The sequence below is a fragment of the Artibeus jamaicensis genome, unplaced genomic scaffold, assembly GCF_021234435.1.
Source record: "Artibeus jamaicensis isolate MK-2021 breed Jamaican fruit bat unplaced genomic scaffold, CSHL_Jam_final contig_475, whole genome shotgun sequence".
Classification (NCBI taxonomy): Eukaryota; Metazoa; Chordata; class Mammalia; order Chiroptera; family Phyllostomidae; genus Artibeus; species Artibeus jamaicensis.
This window is the reverse complement of record NW_026521852.1, coordinates 865,941-885,731: the sequence shown is the minus strand read 5'-3', so window position 1 is coordinate 885,731 and position 19,791 is coordinate 865,941. Positions and strand designations below refer to the sequence as shown.

The window sequence follows — 19,791 nt, the reverse complement described above, 5'->3', positions numbered from 1 at the left end:
TTATCTGTATGACAGTGAAGTTAGCTTGGTCTTTCAGAGGTTAAGTAAATTGTCCAAATCAGGTGCCAGTAAGTGGCATACCCAAGAATTGAATGCATGTGTGTCACACCCTGGAGCCTGAATGCTGTGCTTCTTTCCATATTCCTATCAGCACCCATCACAGACAGAAAGACTGTTTATCAAGACCATTAGTCTAGCTTCAGAATAGTCACAAGGACCTCAGGGTGTGTCTGTTCTGTTCCACATCCTACATTTTACCATGAGGAATCTGCAGTTAAAAGTGAAAGCAGCTTCCTAAAAGACAAAGAGATTTTTCATTCATCTTTCATTAGATAGCCATTAGGTTGACATTCAAATCAGTTCTCATGTCCTAAGCACACATCCAAAGGGCTGCTTATGGAGGCATTTAAACCTTGACTCACATAGTCTCTAAGCAATGTGCCCTCTGGTTACGAGGGCCAGAATATTGAGGGGCTTTTGTTCTTGATGGCTTGTTTTGTCTCCTTATGCCATAATTGCTGGCTTAGGAGTGGCCTGGTAAATAATTGTGATGGATACACAGGGATAGAGATGAAGCTTACAGTTCTTCCACCATCCTGCATTAGCTTGTGTGATCACTGAAAGAGCAGCTGGGAGGACAGACAGATGTAGATAAGAATTTTACTACACTTCGGTCACAAGGACACCATAACAGAGATGAAGGGAAATCTGTTAAATAGATTTACACTCAGACAATCTTCTCATTATCTGAAAGATGAAGCTGTAAATTAGATGACCTTTAGCAAATATGTGCATGGGGAATCCCACCAATACTAACAACTTTTTTCTAAATAGCCAGCACCAGAAGAAGTGGTCCTGTGCCTGGTGAACTGATGCTTGTGTTTCAAACCTTGTGCAGGGAAAGAGTAGGTTCTAATTCTCTAGCTGTTACTCATGTGTGGACTTTGGCTACAGCTCTCCCTTATTCTTAATTTCCACCTGAGTAAAATGCAGAGAGATTGGGGTATCAGTTGTCTTTCTTGGTTAGACCTAAACCACTCTAATTTAATTATCCTGGAGTCTCTTAACTCCTTAGTAGAGTTAAGATTTAGGAAAAAATATTTCCCCATAATTTATAATAACTTTTACTTGTTCTTTCCTCAGTATGTCAGCTGCCTCCAGAAATCGTTCATGGTAAGCACACCCTCAGTGACAAGGACAACTTCTCCCCTGGGCAGGAAGTGTTCTACAGCTGTGAGCCTGGCTATGACCTCAGAGGGGCGGCCTCTCTGCGCTGTACACCCCAGGGGGACTGGAGCCCCGCAGCGCCCAGATGTGCAGGTATATACGCTCCTCTCCCGTTTGAAATTTTTAGCTTGGGGCTTTACTTTCCACCTGCCTAGGTTACCTGTTTTCCTTTTTTTTTTTTTTTTTTCAGTGAAATCATGTGCGAAATTCCTGGACAAACTTCCTAATGGCCATGTGCTCTTTCCACTTAATCTCGAGCTTGGAGCAAAAGTGTCCTTCGTTTGTGATGAGGGGTGAGTGTGAGCTTGCCAGGCCTTCTGGAGACCGAAATTGGACTTAGAAGTTAATTCAAAATGGGAAGTTTGGGTATGGCAAAAAAAAAAAAAGCTACCTCAGGAGCATTAAATTTTGAAAGTGTATAAGAAAAGTAGAAGTAAGATTTTCTTGCCAATGTTTTTATCTAGGACTTGTAGGTGTTGTGACTTATATTATGTCTTTTATTCACCTTGAGTTAATTTTTGTGTTTGGTGTATGTTGGTGATTGAGTTTCATTTTTTTTGCCAGTAGCTGGGCAGATCTCCCAACACCTGTTGTTGAAGAGTATCTTTTTACTCCATTTTATGTTTCTTCCTTCTTTGTCAAATATTAATTGACCATACAGACTTGGGTTTATTTCTGGGCTGTCTGTTTTGTTCCCTTGGTCTAGGTGTGTTCTTGTGCCAGTACGAGGGTGGTCTGTTTATAGTGGCATTGTAATACAGTTTGATATCAGGTGTTTGAGACAGCATGGATGGAACTGGAGAGCACTATGCTAAGTGAAATAAGCCAGGCACTGAGGGATAAATGCCATATGATTTTACCTTTAACTGAAATGTAATCAACAAATGGAAAAAAGCAAGCAAGATATAACCAGAGACACTGAAAGTAAGAAAAATCTGACAGTAACCAGAGGGAAGGTTGGAGGGATTAATGGAGGGAAGGGTTTCCAGGAACTACTGTAAAGGACACATGGACAAAACCAAGAGAGGAGGAAGGGTTTGGCTGGTGTGGAGGGGAGTGGTGAGAGAAAATGCAGACAACTGTAATTGAACAACAATAAAATAATTCAAAAAACAAAAAGCAAAAAACAAACTAAAAGAAAATTGAGAATAAGAAACAGGTGGAAGTAATGAAACGTGAAGAAAAAATTGGAACATATATTAAATGGCATGCATAAAGATAATACAATGAATGGCTATGAATACATGTGTTGTATGTTGTGTGGAAAAAAACACATTTCCCAAGCAGAGGGGAATAAAAGTAATTTGTAGAGTCCCAAGAAAAGTTTGGTATGTTACAAAAAGCTTATTTCAAATAATTAAGATTATTTAAGAAATATCAGTCTTTTTTTACCATCAAAAGTGAAATTTATAATAGGAGCAAGAGTATAATAATAAGCATTTTAATATAATCATATATCTTCTGTTTGGTGATAGGTTAAGTGTTCTGAATTGTGATCATGGTAGCTGATGTGATATTTTAGGTAAGGTCATTAACTTGCCTAAAACATCAAGTTCATGTGAATCTGGTGCTTTTCAGTGTGAGCACATCTGGGCATGGGAAGGATCAAGTGTGAGCAATGAAAGACCTGTCTCGGACTGTTCCAAAGCATCCTGGCAGGCACCCAGTGGGAGTACCTGATAAGATTTAGAAGCCACCAGGGTCCCACATAACATTGAGAATTCTTAATGGTTTCATACAAAATAATTTCTGATCTCCTTTCCTTTTTCCCTAGAATATTCAAACCTAGTCTCCAGTGGCCCAGTGTACTGTTGGGAGCTTCCCTCATAGCCATCACAGATGTAGAGACCAAAGAACAGCCTTTGTTCTCTTTGAAGTTATTCTCTGTTTTTTTCAGTCCAAACTGGGAGAAGTTTTAGTTAGTCTCTCATTAACAGAATTAGGCAGCCATTGCATTAGAAAACTGATTTTCTCATCAGGGCACTGAGTAGAGATTTATCAGGTTTGTGTTGGAACAGTCAGCTAAAGATTCACTTCTCAAAGTCTGAGTCCAGGATCAAGGAGATGGCTGCTCTGCTATGCCTGCCTTCTTCAAGGCTGGGACTGCATGTTATGTGACCAGCTCACAGTGCTTTACTGTTCTCCCCTCCTGGAGGCCATGATCTGTCCAGATTGGAGTGGCCTGCAAACCTCTGCCATCTGTTGGTTTAAGATGCTTAGAGTTTTGGCAAACTGAATGGCATTTTGGCTAAACCAACTCACCTATTCATTACCTCTCTCTTTTTTAGATTCCATCTAAAAGGCAGTTCTGCTAGTCATTGTGTCTTGGCTGGAATGGAAAGCCTTTGGAATAGCAGTGTCCCTGTGTGTGAACGTGAGTAGAAGGAATATCTGTTCAGGTCTGCAATTTTGTCCTTTTTAAAAATTTTCTTACTGTGTTTTTGTTCCATGAAATTATTAAGTGTCTGCTGCTCTGTTTATCTTTGTTTTTGTGTGAAATATTTCTTTGTTGTATTAGTTAAAAGGAATGTTTTTTGGAAGAGTGACCCTGAGCATCATGGTTTTTGGTACCATCCACAAAATATTTGTTGCGTACTATGGTGCTATAAATGGGAGAAGTGCTTTATAGGTGGAGAGAAATTTGTGCCCTGAAGCTTTGTCAAATTTTCCTGTCAAAAGTGATGCACACATTCCAGCCTATCATTTTCTGAATCACCTGTATTCATTTATATACATTTTTTAGCACCTACTATGTCCCAAACAGCCTTGTAGACTCCTGGATTATGCCTATAAACAAGATAGACTAGGTCCCTGCTTCCACGTTATTTATATTCTTAGACAGAAATAAAGATTCTTAAAAATAGCAAGTAAACAAGGAACAATAAGTAAATAATTTCAAATAATATTAAGTGTTATTAAGAAAACAACCAAGGTAATGTAATAGACTAGTTATGTGAATAGGAGTAAGGAATGGCAGGGAAAGAAGAAAGTTTTCATTTTAAATAAGGTGATTAAGGAAGGCCTCACTGAGAAAGTAATTGCAGTCATTTAAGCATTGAGAGCAGTTAGTTGGCTACCAATATGAATACCTAGAGAAAGAATCTCCCCTTCAGATGGAGCACAAAGTGCAGAGAAAGTCCCAAGGCAGAGATATTCTTGGCATTTTCTTTGAAAACCCTGTCCTAACATTTTCTCAGAAGCTTATACAGCTTTTGTAGAGTTAACAAATACAACAGTAGTAGGAGGTGATAAAAGAAAAGTAATCTGTAAGAACTTGTTCTCACTCTGAGCAAGATGGAAAGCCATTGGAGTATTGTGACCAGAAAAGTAACACAGTTTAACTTACTTTTAATGATATAACTCATTACTCTAGAGAGAAATAACTTGAATGGGTATATCTTAGAAGGAGATTCCCCAGAAATAGTACCAGAGGAAATTTTTATATTACAATGTTCCATCGGAGGGTATAATATAATCCCAGAGCAGCAATACTGAAGGAGGAGAAAAATAGAGGCAAGGAGGAAAAAACAGCAAATAAATAAATGATACTATGTTACCAAGGTGGCCATAAGCCTCACAAGAAAGAAAGCTGGTTTTTTGGTCACATAAAACATCTATATGGAACCAAAACTCTTTATCAGAAAGAGGAAAAGGAACATATTTCTTGGATCTTTTCTGTCTCCTGTCTCATGTTTATTCCAAGAATATTAAGCCCCTGGTTTCCATGTTGTGTTAACTCATCCCTATGTTCAGACTCTAGGGACCTCACATGACCCGCAGCATGGTACTCAATCTAAGCCTGGAAGTAGAAGGAGCCGAAGTGATCATGCATACAGTCGTATTAGCTTGGATGTGGGAGCTGCATTGATCTCCACTGCAGCAGAATAGCAGAGGCTGTTTAGGTGCCCGTCTTTCACCCCTGCAGAGGCTGACACAGCCAATGTTGTTTGCAAGTGAGGGAACAGTGAGTGTGCTAGATTAGGAAAGCAGCTAAGTGGCCAAAAGTCAGGTATAGCCAAGAAGGTCTGAGGGTGCAAATTGGGAAGCTACTACAAAATCTAATCACAAATGTTGTCCCAGGATACCAGTGGCTGAGGTGATAAGAAGTGCTCGAATTATGGATACATTTGGAAGGTAGAAATGACACAATTTTTTGATGGGTTACACATAGAGATTAAAATGGAGACTAAATAAGGTCACATAGGGAATGACTGTGGCCAGAGAACAATAGAGGCAGGGGCTAAATTCTGTCAATCCAACAATAAGAACTCAGAAACAAGAGAAGGAATGTGCAGAAGAGATGAAGAAGCAGCTGGTACATTAAGAGAAAAAGCAGGAAGATGAGCGTATCTTGGAAGCCAAGTGAAGAAATTCTTTTAGGAAAATGGTACCAAGCAACCATATCAAATTCTACAGAAAGATCAAATAAGAGGAGGTCAGAAAATTATCATTGGGTACAGTGACTTGGACATAATGAGTAACCTTGGCAAAAGCAATTTCAGTACAGTTGTGGGTGCACAAGCTTGATTGGAATGAGTTCAAGGGGGAAATAAAGGGAGTAAAAATTCATAGACAACATCTTAAAGAAATTCTAATGTAAAATATGTAGAGAAATTAAACTATAGCAGCAGAGGGAAATCAAATTAAGAGTTATTTTTTGTTTGTTTTTAACATGGCAGTGAGTTAAATACAGAAACACTACCAAAATGTCTAGTTTGTCATTTATTTCTTCACTAAATCAGACAGAATGTTGTTTCATTATATGTTTTATAATAGAATTTTTCACATGAATATTTTGCTTTAGAAGTATTTGTACTTTTTGTACTGATTTATATAATGAAACTTGATAATTAGATCTTTCGTATTTGGAAGTCACCTAGTGGAAAGTATTAACTTTCTTAAAGTGTAGTTATAAATCATGAAGTAAAAAAATACTCACATCAACCCAAAGATATACCTAAAATTGCTTGCTAGTGTATAAACATTAATTAAGCTACTCCACCCTATGATTAGCTTATCCCTGATTCTATCAAGCTGCAGTATCCTTTTCCCAAATACAGATCAAACCAGAAGGGAGCTTCTCCAAATAGTTCCATTCAAAAGAAGAAACAGCTGGCTGGTGTAGCTCAGTGGATTGAGCACGGGCCTACGAACCAGACAATCGCGGTTCGATTCCCAGTCAGGGCACATGCCTGGGTTGCAGGCCAGTTCCCTGCAGGCCAATTCCCAGCAGGGGACGCACGAAAAGCAACCATACATTGGTGTTTCTCTCCCTCTCTCCTTCCCTTTCCCTCTAAAAGATAAATAAAGAAAATCTTTAAAAAAAAAAAAAGAAGAAACGTGTTTCTTCAGTGAGGAATAAAACCTGTAAAAACTAATAAGTATCTCAAAAGTCATAACATTGCTGAGCATTTTGGAGCATTCACAGAAGTATAGAGGATGTTTCACTTTATTCTGATGTTACTGTCAACATTTTATTTTTGAGAATGTTAGCCTCAAGTCACCAAGACAAGATTTCATCACTAATGAAGAAAGAGTAAATGTATAATATATTTTGAAGGATTTCTTTAAAATGAAGATCCTTGATGTGAAAAGAGTTTGTCTATCTTGTGTTTGATATATTATAGCAGGTGCTCAAAAACCTGCATATTGAGTTAATGGATGATTTTCTTATTAAATCAATGATTTTCTTGTTAATGTGGTTAAGAAATTTCTGTTTACTTCAAATGAATAAGCTCTCAATTATCCAGAAATCTTAACTCTCTGAAGAGTTTAGGATGCTAAAGTCATTTTTGGACTTTTGCAATAAACATTGATTTAGGTGTCATTTCATTTAGCTGCATCCCAGCAAAGAACTAACATATGTGTTTTGCAATCTATACTCTCCCTAAGAGTGTAATTGTTTTTTTTTTTTTAGTGGCAACATCATCAGAGCATCCCATAACTAAAATTGAGTCAGGTTAAAATATAAACATTTTAATGTAATTTATGGCTCTTGTCTTCATTCTAGAAATCTTCTGTCCAAATCCTCCAGCAATCCTTAATGGGAACCACACAGGAACTTCTCTGAGAAACATTCCCTATGGAAAAGAAATATCTTACACATGTGACTCCCATGCTGACAGAGGGATGACCTTCAATCTCATAGGGGAGAGCACCATCCGCTGCACAAGTGACAGTCACGGGAATGGGATTTGGAGTGGCCCTCCCCCTCACTGTGAACTTTCTGTTCCTCTTGGTCAGTACCCACCTCCACATACCCTAAATGGGTTCAGAACATCTGTACCAGATCCTTCATATTTCCACAATAAGATTGTAGTATTTACTTGTGAGTTTATCTTTGTCATAATTGGAAGTGTCAATATTTTATTCCATAGCTAAAACAGATGGTTCCAGCAGTACCAAGCTATGTTTGAGAGTAGGGGAGGTGCTAATTAATAACTTATCTTGCTGGTTAAGTGGTAAGGAGAGTAGGGTAAGAGGTGCCAAGGGGCTGGGCAGGGAGAAGGCAGTATGCACTTCCTGTGTGAATCAGGAAGAAAAATGTATTTGTTGGAGAGGACAGGAAAACAAATGTCTGTGAACACTAACAAATATCAAGATAACTAAGAAACGCTCTGCACAAGTTCATGGGCATGCAAAACATAAAACTGGCATTATAGATATTATTTATTAGCTAGTCTTATGCTGAATAGGTTAAGTAACAAAAGGACTCACTTTACTTTTGGATCTAAAGACATCAACTCAAAGTACACTTGTTTGTCAGCTTACCTCAGGACCCCATTTTAATGTTTGTCCTTCAACTCTGGGAGTGAGAAGAAGCAAAGAAAATCAGCTCAAGTAAAATCCTATGAAAAGGAAGAGACTATTTCTCTCTAAGGACTGGAGCAGATTGCCTGGTCCTTGAGGCCTCACCTAAGAATGGCCTTCTTAATGGTAGTAAGCCTTCTTAAGAATGGAACCTGGAGTAGACTCAGGGGTGGCACCAGCCTTGCAATACCACATGCTCTACACGGGAGTCCTGAGAGAAAAGAGCAATCCAATCTAATGAGAAAAGGCCACACATGATCAAAAGCATTTAACTTCTCTTTGAGCTCACTCATCCTCCAACTGGGCTGTATAGATCAGAATCTAGTGAGATTTCTTTAAATGCAAATGCATAGACTTTGGTCAGGCTCACTAAATTGACAAACAAAAGCAGTCTCCTCCAAAGAAGAGATAGCAGAGTTCAGACTCTATTTCAAAATATGAAGCACACAATATACCTTCTCACAAAGAAGACATAGCTTCTTAGAGGATGCCACTTAGTAGCTTAATACATTTTGTTCGTGTCCTTAAATGTCTAGTTCAGCAGCAGAAAGAGAATGGTCTATTCATTTTCTGGGGCCACTATAACAAATGACCAGAAACTAAGTAGCTTCAAATAATAGAAATGTATTCTCTCTCAAATCTGGAGGCTAGAAATCTGAAATCAAAGTGTTGGCATGGCCCCATTCCCCTCTACAGCTCTAGGAGAGAATCCTTCTTTGCCTTTTCCAGCTTCTTAGTACTCCTAGATTGTGGATACGTCACTCTAATCCCTGACTCTGTCTCTACATGGCCTATTCCCCTGCGTCTCTGCCTCTCAAATCCCTTTTTCTCTTTTACAAAGAAACCACCAGTCATTGACTTTAGGCCCACTCCAGTAATCTAGTATAATCTCATCTCAAGATCATCACCTTAATTATATATAAAAAGACCTCTACTCTAAGTAAGTTCCGATTTTGAGATTCTGGTTGGATGCATCTTATGGGGGGGACCTCTTATGGGGGGATGCATCATTAAATAGCAAGTGGTGACTGCTATTTAGTGCCAAAGAGGCAGCTTATAATGACATTCTGGAAAAGGAACAGGGAGGAATAAGTGGAAAAAGATGGTAAAATGTGCCTCAATATGCACTGGTACATTAACACCAATGTATGAGGATGTGAGTGGTTAACTCTTGGCACAGACACTCTGACAGGAGGACTGATGTATGAAATAAGAGAAGAAAGTCCAGAAAGGTGAATGGTATTGACATGGCAAAAATATTTTTATGACTAGGTTTTGTTGGAAAAAAACATTTTAAGGTAACTTCAAGAAGAAGAAAACTTTTGCAATTATTATGACTCTGTTTCTGTGATCCCATATATCCATTTACTTGGAGAGAAAGGCAGGTAAAATGGAAGTCTCATTGCTCACTTTGGTATTCCTGTGGTTTTGGTCTCCAGGTTACTGTAAAGCTCCAGAACAATTTCTATTTGCCACGCCTACAGCCCTAACTGATGGGTCTGAGTTTCCAGTTGGGACATCTTTGAACTACAAATGTTCCCCTGGGTATTTTGAGAATATGTTCTCTATCACCTGTTTAGAAAAGTTGGTCTGGTCAAGTGCCAAAAGTATCTGTAAACGTGAGTAACCTGATCAAAGCATTTGTGGGATCTGACTTGATTTGTTTTGATTTTGAAGGTGAGACATATCACCTTCAAAGTTTGCCTTAAAGGTTGCCTCACCTTAAAGTTTGCCCCAAATATTTAAATGAAGGGTGGACTTGTAAGTCATCCCTTTTTATTGTCTGGGATTCTGCACCTTGACAAGATACTCATTTCATGGGAAAGACTCACACAAAAGGAATTGGAGGGAAATTTTCCATTCACTGGAGGTTACATTTGAGGGCTAGAAACATGAATGAAAAAGGAACACAAAAGAAAATTATGTGAGTTTCAGTGAACTGTGCTTTGGTAAGTAAGATGGAGGGAAATCCTAAATTATCAAGCCTTTGATTTAGGCTGGTAGGATAAAAACCATTCTTTTGCCATACTTAACTTGTATTAGGAGATACAGGGTAGTCATTTTAAAAGCAGTGCTCTGTAACTGCTTGATTCTAAGGTTATATAGTGAGTCTCCTCAAAGTGGCAGTTCTGTGGAAAAATCACAGATATACAGGCTGTTTAATATGCTACACTCCAGTCTAAATCTTAAGAGTAAATGTAAATTGAATTCTATGCCTAGTTTAAAATTCTGTTTCTTTCTTACAGGAAAATCATGTGGAACTCCACCTGAACCCATCAATGGCATGGTACATATAAACACAGATACCCAGTTTGGATCAACAGTTAATTATTCTTGTAATGAAGGGTGAGTTTGGAGCACTGTCTCTGGAGTATGAATTCCAAAACAGCAATGCCAATCTCTCTCCCAGTCTTAAGATAGGCAAACTAGACCATTGCCCTCTATAGTTTAAAAAGTAATCATTGGGACTTCTTCAGAGAGATAAATATGATGAAAGGAGTCTAAAAGAGCAGGAACAATCCATGTCTGGGTAACAAACTAAGGAAGGCACCATGCTCCTGCCAAAGCTAGTACATGTGAAATCTGGCAAGTTATCCACTGGATAGAAAGGACCAGCCTGGTAAATCAGTAAAATGAAAAATACTTGTAGAATCCTGCAAACGTTCATAAGTGAGATCAGCAGGTATTTGAGCTGAGTTGGAGGACCCTAAAGAAGGGGTTGAAAGAGTAATTCTTGTGCAGCAGCAGTCTAGGGAAATGTAGGTATTAAAACACACACAGAGAGGGGACGGACACTAATGGAGTTACTTGTTTGGTACAAAAAAACTATATCCAGTTTGGCTTTTCCTTGGTATAGCAACTGAGCAGAAGTGATCACCCCAAATTAGAGGGAGTAATTAAAGAGAATGCACTAACTTTTAGTTGCCACAATAAACTTAGAGAGATAAAAGGTAGCCATGTATATTACATCTTTCTGCAAAAACAACCCTGGTGTCGGCCCTATTTTACTAGAGTCATTGTACCTGTCGTCCAGCAATATTAAATGAGGATAAGTTAACACTCACCCCCTGCTCACTTTGTCTAAGTCTGGAGATTTTAATACTTTTCCATATAATATCTTCACCAATCCCTCTCACCTCCCTTTGTGAAAAATCATAGAGCTTTCTTTCTTTCATGAGTAAAAAAAAACATCAGGACATACAAGGGAAGGAAGATACAGTAATTGAACAAAAGAGAGCAATCTAAGATATCAGAGAAAATATTCCTCAGCAAATCAGTGTACTCCAATAAATAAAGGAATAAACTCCAAAACAGGATATTAGAAAACTCTCATATGTGTTTACAACACAGAACCTATGAAACAATAAGAGGCATTTGTGAGATTTAATGATATGATATCAGTAAGGTTTACACATGAATAAATACACAGAAGTCTAAAAAAGCAACAGTGATCAAGAGATTCAATTCTAAAGAAAAAGAAAAAGAAATCAAACAAATGATGTGAAAACTGGATTAACTTCTCCTGAATAAACCAAGAGCCACACTGAAAATTATAAACACACATGTATGCACTCTCACATACATTGAGACATGAGGAAAAAAATTAAAAAGCAAAAAGAGGTGAGGTATCATTTAGCACATAATGGAAGGTACTTTCCCAGGTCAGAAAGAAAAAGACTAGATTGTTCAAATCTTAAGGCTTACTAAACAAATGCAAGATTAATAAGAGACCCTCATCCTCCATGCAGAAAATGTATGAAAATTAGATATTTAAAAAATCTTGCAACTACCCAGAGGTAAAATAAACAGAAAAAATAAACATACTATCATCAATGCTTCTTCCACACACTAGATAGCAAAAATAGTGCTCTGAGGGAAAATACTGTGCCATGAAATATCTGTACTCAGTTAAAGCACAGAAGTATAGTCTTACATGACCAAGAACCTGAAATATATCCTAATTAGATATATTTATGAAAAAGAAATAATATTCCCATATTATATGTGTTTTGACATCTTTTATGTGAGTACAATACATAGTGTTAACTAGAAGATATACATTATAATACAATAATATTAGAAATTCATAAGCAAAGAAATTAAAACAGAGTTTTGGGTTTTGGTCAGAGAGAAAATTAGAACAGTGATTGCAGATTACATATAGAAAAATAGTAATGAATGATTATTGAGTACAGCCACCCCAAGCACTCTACCTACAGCTTTTAAAAAATTGACTCAAGCTTTAAAATTACATTAGAAGTGAATACTATATATAGGTCCCATTTACAGAAGAGAAAACTGAGATAGAAGAATTAATGAATTTTCCCAAATACACATATCAGAGGATGAAGTTAGAATTTTTTATTGTCGTTCAAGTACAATTGCCTCCATTTTCTCACATCATTCCCCACACCCCACCCATCCCCACCACCCACCTTTAATCTTACCCCCTTTGGCTTTGTCCATGTGTCCTTTATACATATGCCCTGATGACCATTCCTCACTTTCCCCCCATTATCCCCCTCTCACCTCTCCTCTGCTTATTGTCAGTTTGTTCTTTATTTCAATGTGTCTAGTTATAATTTGCTTGCTTGTTTCTTTTGTTGATTAGGTTCCACTTATAGGTGAGATCATATGGTATTTGACTTTCAGTTCCTGACTTATTTCACTTAGCATAATGCTCTCCAGATTCATCCATGCTGTTGCGACGGGTAGGAGTTCCTTCTTTCTTTCTGCTGCATAGTATTCCATTGTGTAAATGTACCATAGATTTTGTTTGTTTGTTTGTTTGTTTTTAATTATTGTTCAAGTACAGTTTTCTACCTTTACCCCCATCACAGTGTACCATATATTTTTGGTCCATGTATGGGCACTTAGGTTGCTCGAAACATTTGGCTATTATAAATTGTGCTGCTGTGCACACTGGGCTCCATAGGTTCTTTTGAATTGGTGTTTCAGAATTCTTACTCCACCACCAACTTACATCATACACAAAAATAAACTCAAGATAGATAAAAGACTTAATGTAAGTTGCAACATAATAAAAGTCCTAGAGGAGAACATAGGCAGGAAAATCTCAGATATTCCATGTGGCAATATTTTCACTGATATGTCCCCTAGAGCAAGGGACATAAAGGAAAGAATAAACGAATGTGGCTTCATCAAAATAAAAAGTTTCTGCATGGTTAAAGAAAACATCAGCAAAATGAAAAGGAAATCAACCATATGGGAAAACATACTTACCGATGATACCTCGAACAGAGGTTTCATCTCCAAAATATATAAAGAACTCGCATGACTCCACTCCAGGAAGACAAGCAACCCAATGAAAGAATAGGCTAAGAGCCCGAACAGACACCTCTCCAAGGAGGACATAGAGGGCCAGAGACATATGAAATGATGCTTGGCATCAGTAGCCATGAAAAAGATAAAAATTAAAACCGCAATGAGATCCCTCTTCACCACAGTCAGAATGGCCATCATAAACAAATCAACAAACAGCAAGTGCTGATGAGGTTGTGGAGAAAAAGGAACCCTAGTACACAGTTGGTGGGATTACAGACTGCTCCAGCCACTGTGGAAAACAGTATGGACTTTCCTTAGAATTTGAGTATTGCTAGTCTGCATTAATAGCCTACAGTGGTAAACTGTACATTATTTAGATTCATTATTAATGCTGGTGCAAATATTACTCATGAAAATTTCTTTTGCCAAAACTGTTCTTAGAGAAATATTTAATATTTGTGTTATTTGATAAGAAAAATTCAAATAAATGAACAAAATATTTTTAAATGACTAAAAACATAAACAATTAAAGGCAGCTGAACCAAGGACTTAATAAAGAAAATAAATTAATGAATTGGAAAAATAGAAACAATAGAAATGATAAACACATCCGAAAACAAGCCTTTTCTAAGTGGCCAGTTTAAATGAACAGAACTTTGCCAAATGTAATTTCACAAGATAACAAATCTACAAATAAAAATCAGAAACTGAAGGGATTCACACTTTATAAAGTATTATATCTTCTCAATCATGGTCCCCAACCTCTGGACAGAGGTACCTGTCAGGGCCTGTTAGAAACTTGACCACACAGCAGGAGGTGAACTTGAATGCAATGTGCTTGAGTCATCCTGAAACCATCCCATCCACTCCAGTCTGTGGAAAAATTATCTTCCACAAAACTGGTCCATGGTGCCAAAAATGTTGGGGACTGCTGCTCTAGATCATAATGGAATTGAAAGTACTCATGAAATGTGTCATTTTGTAGGAAAAATACAATTTTTCAGGAAGTACTTAAAAATAGGTAGAACAGGCAATGAACCCATATACTTGTATGTTTGAGTCTCTGTTTTTAATCTTTCAGATGTACATCTGGCTACAATTGGGATTGCAGGATTATGTGATAATTCTATGTTTAACTTTTTTGGGAATCACCAAACTATTTTCTACCACAGCTACACAATTTGACATACCCACTGGCAATATACAAGGTTTCCATTTTTTCTATGTCCTCGCCAACACTTATATTCCTTGTTTTTTATAAATTGCTATATTGCTATCCTAGAAGGTGTAAAATGGGTTTGATTTGGTTTTCTCTAATGACTACTAATGGGCAGTATTATTTCATGTGTTTATTGGCCATTTGTATACCATCTTTGGAGGATCATTTATTCAAGTGTTTTGCCCTTATTTTCGTTGAGTTTGATTTTTATTATTGAGTTTCAGGAATCCTTTATATATTCTGTATGTTGAGTCCTTCTTAGACAAGTAGGGTGCAAGTATTTTCTCCTGTTCTGTGGGTTGCTTTTCCACTCTCTGTCTGGTATCTTTGTGTTGATCAGAGCGGCAGTCATGAATACTGCCGAGGTTGAGGAATCTGGTGGCTGGTGGTTGAACCTTACAAGGTTAGGTGGGAATCTATACTTTGCAGATGTGGAATTGGTGCTTGTGTCCAATTTAACCAGTTCTCCCTTCTAAGGATAATTGAGGCATTTGACATTTAAGGTATATATAAATTTAGAAAAAAAATGTGTGAGTGTGTATATATGTGTGCAAAAGGCAACAGATGGATGTTTCTCTCTCATATCAATGTTTCTGCCCCTCTCTTTGTCCCTCCCTTTCCCTCTCTCTAAGAATAAACAAAGTCTTTTAAAGACGTCAATAAGTTAAATTAAATTGCCATCTAAATATAAAAGTGATTTGAAGTGCCTACAGAAATAATCAGGGTTTTTTTTCACCCTGGCTGATGTAGCTCAGTGGATTGAGCACTGGACTGTGAAGCAAATGGTCACTGGTTCAATTCCCAGTCAGGGCACGTGCCTGGGTTGCAGGCCACATCTCCAGTACAGGATGCATGAGAGGCAGCCATACATTGATGTTTCTCTTCCTCTGTTTCTCCCTCCTTTCTCCTCTCTCTAAAAATAAATAAATACAATTTAAAAATATATATTCAGTGTTTGCTATACCAACATGGTCCTCATCATCTTTATGTCAGTGTTATGGGATGAGATGATATATCAGTTAGGATTCAATTAAGCTGTAAAAGACAGAGGAAAAGAAACAAAACTTGGGGGAGACTTTTCCCCCAAGTCCCCCCACCCCTGTCCACCACAGATGAAAGTAAACACTACCAAGACATGATCTGCTTGAGGAGGAGAGGTGGCCAATCCCTCAAAAGGGAAAGGGCCTTGAGCCCCTTCCTCCAAGGGCTTTTATTGGGTTGTAATACACAGGAATACAGGGCAGCAAGGATCAAACAGCAGATAATATTTCATAGAAATCTGAGGGTTTAGTCTGAGTCAGAGTCTGCAAGGAAGGGAGTTTTGCAGACAGTTTAGGGTTTCCTGCTTGGACCCTTAACATATCAAGGAAAGCACTATTATCAGAGCAGGTTTCACAGGATTTTGAAGAATTCTTTGTGATGCCAGATTTTCCCCAGGAATCCCCTCTGGCAAGGCAAGGAGCTTCACCTATCTCCATCACGTATTCAGACTTAAGTGGCTTAGAGCCAGGAAGCACTTCTCCCAGAGGACTTGGAGACTGAGGCTATGTCACATAGCCAGGGGGTGGAAGAATCTATTGCTTGCTCTTTGTTGCAGCCCCCTAAGTCCTTCCATGATGGTTTCCCAAGTGATCATGTCTGGCTTAGGTTGCTCCTCATGAGGAGACTTACCCGTCATCAACATATCCATGCTTTGGGGGTAAGGAGAGGAAACTGAGGCAGCATTTGCTACCAGAGACAAGTTTTGTCTCCTCGGCTCACATTCCAGAGGTTGCTCCCTCATCCTTTGCCTTGGGAGGTAGTTACAATTCCTGAAATCAGGCAGAGCAGTCCACAACACAAAACAACAGGAACTTAAACAAGATAGTAATTTCTCTCTCAGGTTAAGAACCATGGGCAGTCTAGGCTTCATATGGAAGCTCCACAATACACAGAAACCTGGAGTTTTTCCATTTCACACTCTGTCTCACCTCCTGGTCCTAACTTGAGACAGGAAAGAGGAAGAATAGAGACACTTTTCAGACATTCAACTTACATGCTTCTAGGAAGAAAGTGGCTACATTGGTTGTTAGGGAAGCTGAGACATGAAGCTTTTACTGAAGGTGGGCATTGGCCAGTTAAAAATATAGGGTTCCATTACTAAGATGAAGGTAGATACTGGAGATACCAACAGTCTCTACTACAAATGATTACTGCCCTGATCATGTGTTTTTAGTAATCCAGAGGCAAACTTCGTAGCTATTCTAGTAACTATTTTCCTGTTACATGATATTGCATTAGACACCTTAGCTTTCATTTAATCCAGTTTAGCCCTGCTGTGCTTTAGAGCACTTGACTAGCTTTGTGGGTATCTTTTGTGACATTTCTTGCAGTAACAGTATAGGGATATCATAAATAAAAAATAAATAATGATGAAATATTCCAGAATTTGTGCCCTACTTTGAATGGTTTTATGGCTCATTGGCTGAGTACCCCTGCCTTTCATCTTTAAAGTATGAAGATCATTAACTGTTTCCTCTGGCTCTCATTCACTAAATTTTCAGGGTAAAGTTATCATTCATTACTTCAATGAACAAATGTTTTTTGAGCACCCCAAACTTAAATGTCTTTTGGCTAGGGCTAGAGATTGCACATTTTCATAAGACATATTTTCTGCCTTCAAGGAGCTCGTAACTGCCTCGACAAAGGTACACATGGCTTACATATCTTTCTGCTGTTCCTTAAAGATAAGTGTGAAAATGTACCATTATGGACAACACGATTATTGCAGTGAGTTGTTAGGGGCTAGAGATGAAGATGGATTAGAGAGGTAAGGATTGAAGTTTGTTCTTAGGGATAGAGAACTAATTTGCAACCCTGGCTGGCGTGGCTCAGTGGATTGAGCACTGGACTGTGAAGCAAAAGGTCACTGGTTCAATTTCCAGTTAGGGCACATGCCTGGGTTGCAGGCCAGGTCTCTAGTAGGTGATGCATGAGAGGCAACCACACATTGATGTTTCTCTCCCTCTCTTTCATCCTCCTTTCCCCTATCTAAAAAATAAATAAATAAAATGTTTTTAAAAATAGAGAACTAATTTGCAGATGGAGATTGGGTTTCATCCTTGAGATACCCCATGTTTTAATATGTCCGGTCATTTGTAAAATCCTCCTGGTATTATTTTCTCATGGTGACTTAAGTGGGAAATGTATGGGGAGTATAATACTTTTTCATTCTTTGTTTCTAGACATCGACTTCTTGGCTCTCCATCTGCTGCTTGTGTCCTCTCAGGCAGTAATGTCACTTGGGATAAGGAGGCACCTGTTTGCCAGAGTGAGTTGAAATATTTTTCCTGATAATTCCCTCCAGTTGATACTGATTTGACCCTGTAGTTACAAAAAAAAAACCTAATCCTTCTTGCACAGTGTAGTCTCTCAGATATTTGAAAATTGAAGTCAAGTGTTGCATGGTTTTCTTGTTTTCATTTTTAATCTTAGGAGGTAATTTATCTGAAACTGTAGGTGATTTGAACTCAGGTAAAATTGTCCTACTCTCCTACTTTAATAGTAAACTCTGTCGAAGGAAAAAGTCAATATCCTAGTGAGAATGATAGGGTGCATGTATCTTTTCAAGTTAGTGTTTTCATTTTAGGTGGCAAAATATTGAGTAGTAAAATTGCTGAATTATATAGTGGTTCTCTATTTTTAATTTTTAACAACCTTTATACTGTTTTCTATAGTGGTTGCATTGATTTACATTGCCACCAACAGAGCATAAGTGTTCTCACCAGCACTTGTTATCACTTGTCTTCTTGATGACAGCCATTCTAATAGGTAGAAGACATTGCTTTGTGGTTTTAAACTGCATTTTCCAGGAGGTTAAGGCTGTGGAGCATCTTTTCATGTGCCCTTTGGCCACTGGATGTTCTTTTTGGAGAAATATCTATTTAGGACTTCTGCCCATTTTTTAATCAAAGCATTTTGTTGTTGTTGGGTTGTATAACTTTATTATATATGTTGGATATTACCTTATCCATTCTATGGTTTGCAAAATATTTCTCTAGGTTGTTTTTTTCTGTAGATTGTCTTTTCAGTTTGTTGATTGTTTCTTCTGCTATGCAAAAGCTTTTAAGTTTAATGAGGTAACATACATTGATGTTTGCTTTGATGTTTGTACTTTTGGTGTCATATCCAATAAGTCATTTCCAGGACCAATGTTGAGAAGCTCTTTTCCTACATTTTCTTCCAGGACTGTTATAGTTTTATTCTTATATTTAAGGTTTTGATCCATTTTGAGTTAATTTTCATGAGTGGTATACAATAGGAATTCAATTTTACTGTTGTGCATACATTGCTTCAGTTCTCCCAGCAGCATTTCTTGAAGAGACTGTTCTTTCCCCATCTGTTGCTCTTGGCTACCTTGTCAAATATTAGCTTACCATACAAACAGTAATTTAACTCTGGGCTCTCTATTCTGTGACATTGATTTATGTGTCTATTTGTTTTTGTGCCAGAATCATACCATTTTTATTGCTGCTGTTGTGTAGTATAATCTGAAATCTGTAAGTGTGATACCTTCAGCTTTATCCTTTCCCCTCAGAATTGCTTTGGCTATTTAGGGTCTTTTGTGGTTCCATAAAATATTTAGGATATTTTTTCTACTTCTGTGAAGAATGCCATTGCTATCTTGATGGCAATTGCTTTGAATCTATCAGTGTCTTTGGGTAGTATAGATATTTTAATAACATTAGAGTAATTCTCCCATCCATGAACATGGTATATCTTCCCAATTTTTTTATGTCTTCTTTGATTGGGGGGGGAAAGTCTTGTTATTTTCATTATTTAGATCTTTCACTTACTTGGCTAAATTTATTCCTGAGTATTTCATTATTTTTGATGCTACTATAAATGGAATAGTTTTCTTTATATCTTTCTCAGATGTTTCATCCTGAGTGTATAAATACACCTGTGTGTAGAAATATAACTGATTTCTGGAGGTTGACTTTGTATTCTGCAAGTTTACTGAAATGATTAGTTAGTTCTAACAGTTATTTGGTTGAGCCTTTTGTATTTTCTATATACAGAATCATCACATCTTCTACAAATAATAACAGTTTTACTTCTTCCTTCCCTATTTGAATGCCTTTTATTTCTTTGTCTTGCATAATCACTCTAGCCAGGACTGCAAGTACTATATTGGATACAAGTGGTACGAGAGTTGAAATTTTAACTTGTTCCTTGTCTTAGAGACAAAAGTTTCGATTTTTCACCAA

At 37.7% G+C, this 19,791-nt stretch overlaps 1 protein-coding gene across 1 annotated transcript in view; it reads left to right on the top strand.

The window, feature by feature from the left end:
- Positions 1-19,791, top strand: part of CR1 (complement C3b/C4b receptor 1 (Knops blood group)) — a 133,135-nt gene that overhangs the window by 92,211 nt on the left and 21,133 nt on the right. Inside the window, 7 exon segments of the mRNA XM_053667902.1 lie at positions 1,144-1,320; positions 1,418-1,520; positions 3,516-3,601; positions 7,238-7,465; positions 9,477-9,656; positions 10,284-10,383; positions 17,767-17,852. Coding sequence (XP_053523877.1) covers positions 1,144-1,320; positions 1,418-1,520; positions 3,516-3,601; positions 7,238-7,465; positions 9,477-9,656; positions 10,284-10,383; positions 17,767-17,852 — 960 coding nt within the window.